At 37.1% G+C, this 2742-nt stretch overlaps 1 protein-coding gene across 1 annotated transcript; it reads left to right on the top strand.

Moving 5' to 3' along the window:
- The first annotated feature begins 829 nt into the window (after nucleotides 1-829).
- On the top strand, nucleotides 830-1829 carry LOC123718310. Its single transcript, XM_045674735.1, has one exon. The coding sequence runs from the start codon at nucleotides 1024-1026 to the stop codon at nucleotides 1750-1752; it is 729 nt and encodes a 242-aa protein (XP_045530691.1). The 5' UTR covers nucleotides 830-1023; the 3' UTR covers nucleotides 1753-1829.
- The last annotated feature ends 913 nt before the right edge of the window (nucleotides 1830-2742 follow it).

Genomic DNA, 2742 nt, shown 5'->3' with positions numbered 1-2742 from the left:
GATTGCTTAACTACTATAATCCACACATACATTTCTGTTCTTATCTATTTCTATAATATTCGAAAACTCTGCGTAAACTACACAGTTAATTGTTTCAGTCAATGCGCTCTCGAATCTTACTTCCATTCTTACACTACCATGGCGTACAAGATTCCAATGCACATTAGAGTTAGCCGAAGTCAGGTGTTAAATCAAAAGCTAGTAAACAGTACCCATTTGAATATTGCTCCCTCGATATTCCATTACCTTCATTAAGAAAATGTATACCGGTGCCTGAGTACAGGGTGTGGTATGCGCTAGTAAATACATCGTTTGGAAATGATGGTTGTAACGCTTTTGAAGGTATCTGTTGACCATCTATATATAGGCTAAATGAGCAAATACCAAAATTTTCAAAGTTGAAAGGATTTTTACCATAACTACCGTTGAATGCTGTATTATTCACAAAACCTATAATACATCTCTTAGTAACCTGTCCTAAAAATATATTGTCCAGTGTTTTACCCTGCACACCAGATGGTATGGTCAGGACTTTCACTTCACCTCTTGTTATAGGATATTTAGCCGTAGTAGTGGCAAGAACCTTTTGATGAGCTATTAGTATTGATGGATTAATTTTTGCTCTGCGTATTATTAAAGTTGCATCTGTTATACAGACTTTGTACTTATTATCTGCATTCTGTGACATGAGGTTAAATGTTTCTCTCGATCTAACTAATTTTATAGATAATTCGACCCCGTTAATAAGGAATTTATCTTGATTGAATATATCCCCATGTAAATTACTACAAGTGGGTAGTGCAACGTGTATTGGTGTGTCTTGTGATTTGTACTAAAATAAAATAGTATTTGGGTTTGAACTTTGTTACTTACAGTTCCATTGATGAATTAATGTTCCACTACACATTAATCGCAATTTTTCCTTAATAATATCCTTTATTTAACTAAAATTAACTTAAAGTTTGATAATCACTTCTTCAAGTACCTTCATTTGAACTATTAATTTTTCACTTGCACCTTATTATGGAGGATCTTAAAAAGTCTTTAAGGGATGTATCCGAAATGGTGTCTACCAGAATGGAGGAGTTCCAGCAGCGCCTTATTGCAGCTCAGAATAGGTCCCCATCGCTGGAACAAACTCCACTTGCTAGGGAGTTTGAAGCATTTAAAAGTTCTGTTCTATTCTGCCTAGAGAATCTCCAGTCTCAGATGGCGATTCTATTTAGAGTGCAGGATGAGCAAGAGATGCGTAGTAGGCGAAAGTGTCTGTTGCTGCATGGAGTAAATGAAGCGAAGGATGAAAGCCCGGCCTCCATTGCAAATATGATATCCATCCTTTTAAAGTGTCCAAATGTCACGGAGCAGTGCCTTACCCGTTGCCATCGAGTAGGATTAAGATCCAATGAAAAGCCTAGGCCTATATTATTAAAGTTTCGTGAACATGCCGATAAGTTAAGGATCTGGGCTGCCAAGACTAGCCTTAAAGGCACTGGTATAACCTTGTCTGAGTTCCTAACAAAAACAAGGCACTCACTATTTATGGAGGCGAGAAAGCGGTTTGGTGTCTCAAAATGTTGGACCCAGGATGGACGTGTACAAGTGATTGGGGCTGATGGGAAACTTCGCCGCATCTCTTCGTTGAAGGAACTTGGTTCAGTCCCGGGCAGCATCCCGTCATCGTCCGCAGCTGATGATGCAAAGCGAACAAGAGACATGACCCGTAATAAGAAGGTTCCAAGGAAGGGTCATTAACTTCAGTCGGTGTTCCATGGTTCCGGGGTTATAATCAACTTTGTTGTCAACTGGTTTGATGTCATTAATTTTAAGTGTTAAACAGCTCTTTTTTGTTTTCCTTTTGTTTTAAAATATGATTATTTAGTATCTCATAAACTTAACTTTTGTTTACTTAGTGTTTTTAAAGACCTCACTGACAGATTATAACTAATAACTAGCAAAAGTGATGTGACACTGACAAAAGTGTGATTGTCAATTAATGATAGATTGTATCTATTTCCACAGTTCATAAAATTATTCTCTTATAATAAGCTTTTACAGTAATTTATCACTGCAAACTATATATAAATTCCCTTGTTAAATTGTTTTTTTTTTTTTTTTTTGGAAATAGTTACAATTAGTTTATTGAACCCCTTTAAGTTAATTTGTTTTTGTTTTCTTAAAGTGTGTGACTATATTTTCTGTTCACTAATATTAGCGATTGAGTGTGAACACAGGATCATTTTTGTACATAAATTAAAAATTTATATACTTAGTAGACTTATACATAAATATTATTGGCTAACACATGAATCACGATAGTGAAGCTCTTGAATTTGCATCGGTCTCTTCGTCGGATTTCGAATCATTCCATAGCGCTGAGATATCTCCCCCTCCCTTGCATAGTATCCTCACAGCTTTATTTAAAGACCAATCGCGACACTTGAATGTCATCCATATTAATGCTCAAAGCGTTCCTGCTCACCATTTGGACTTGTTGACAACATTTGTATCCAACGAAATTCACGCTATCCTTATATCAGAATCTTGGCTGTGTCCAACCCTGTCCTCCCTCAGCTATTCTATCCCCGGCTTCAACCTAATAAGAAATGATCGAGTTGGAATGCGTGGAGGTGGCGTCGCTATTTACCTACGATCGCACATCCCTTACACTATTATCAGTATGTCTCCTCAACCACCACCACCTAATGAATGCGAACATCTTCTGGTCGAGGTCATGCTCAGTAA

This window comes from Pieris brassicae, chromosome W, assembly GCF_905147105.1.
Source record: "Pieris brassicae chromosome W, ilPieBrab1.1, whole genome shotgun sequence".
In the NCBI taxonomy this organism is placed as follows: Eukaryota; Metazoa; Arthropoda; class Insecta; order Lepidoptera; family Pieridae; genus Pieris; species Pieris brassicae.
The sequence above is the reverse complement of the archived record's forward strand: the minus strand, read 5'-3'. Positions and strand labels throughout refer to the sequence as shown.

Excerpts from the sequence above, each read along its gene's own strand:
- LOC123718310 (XM_045674735.1), top strand. The coding sequence starts at position 1,024 with ATGGAGGATCTTAAAAAGTCTTTAAGGGATGTATCCGAAATGGTGTCT.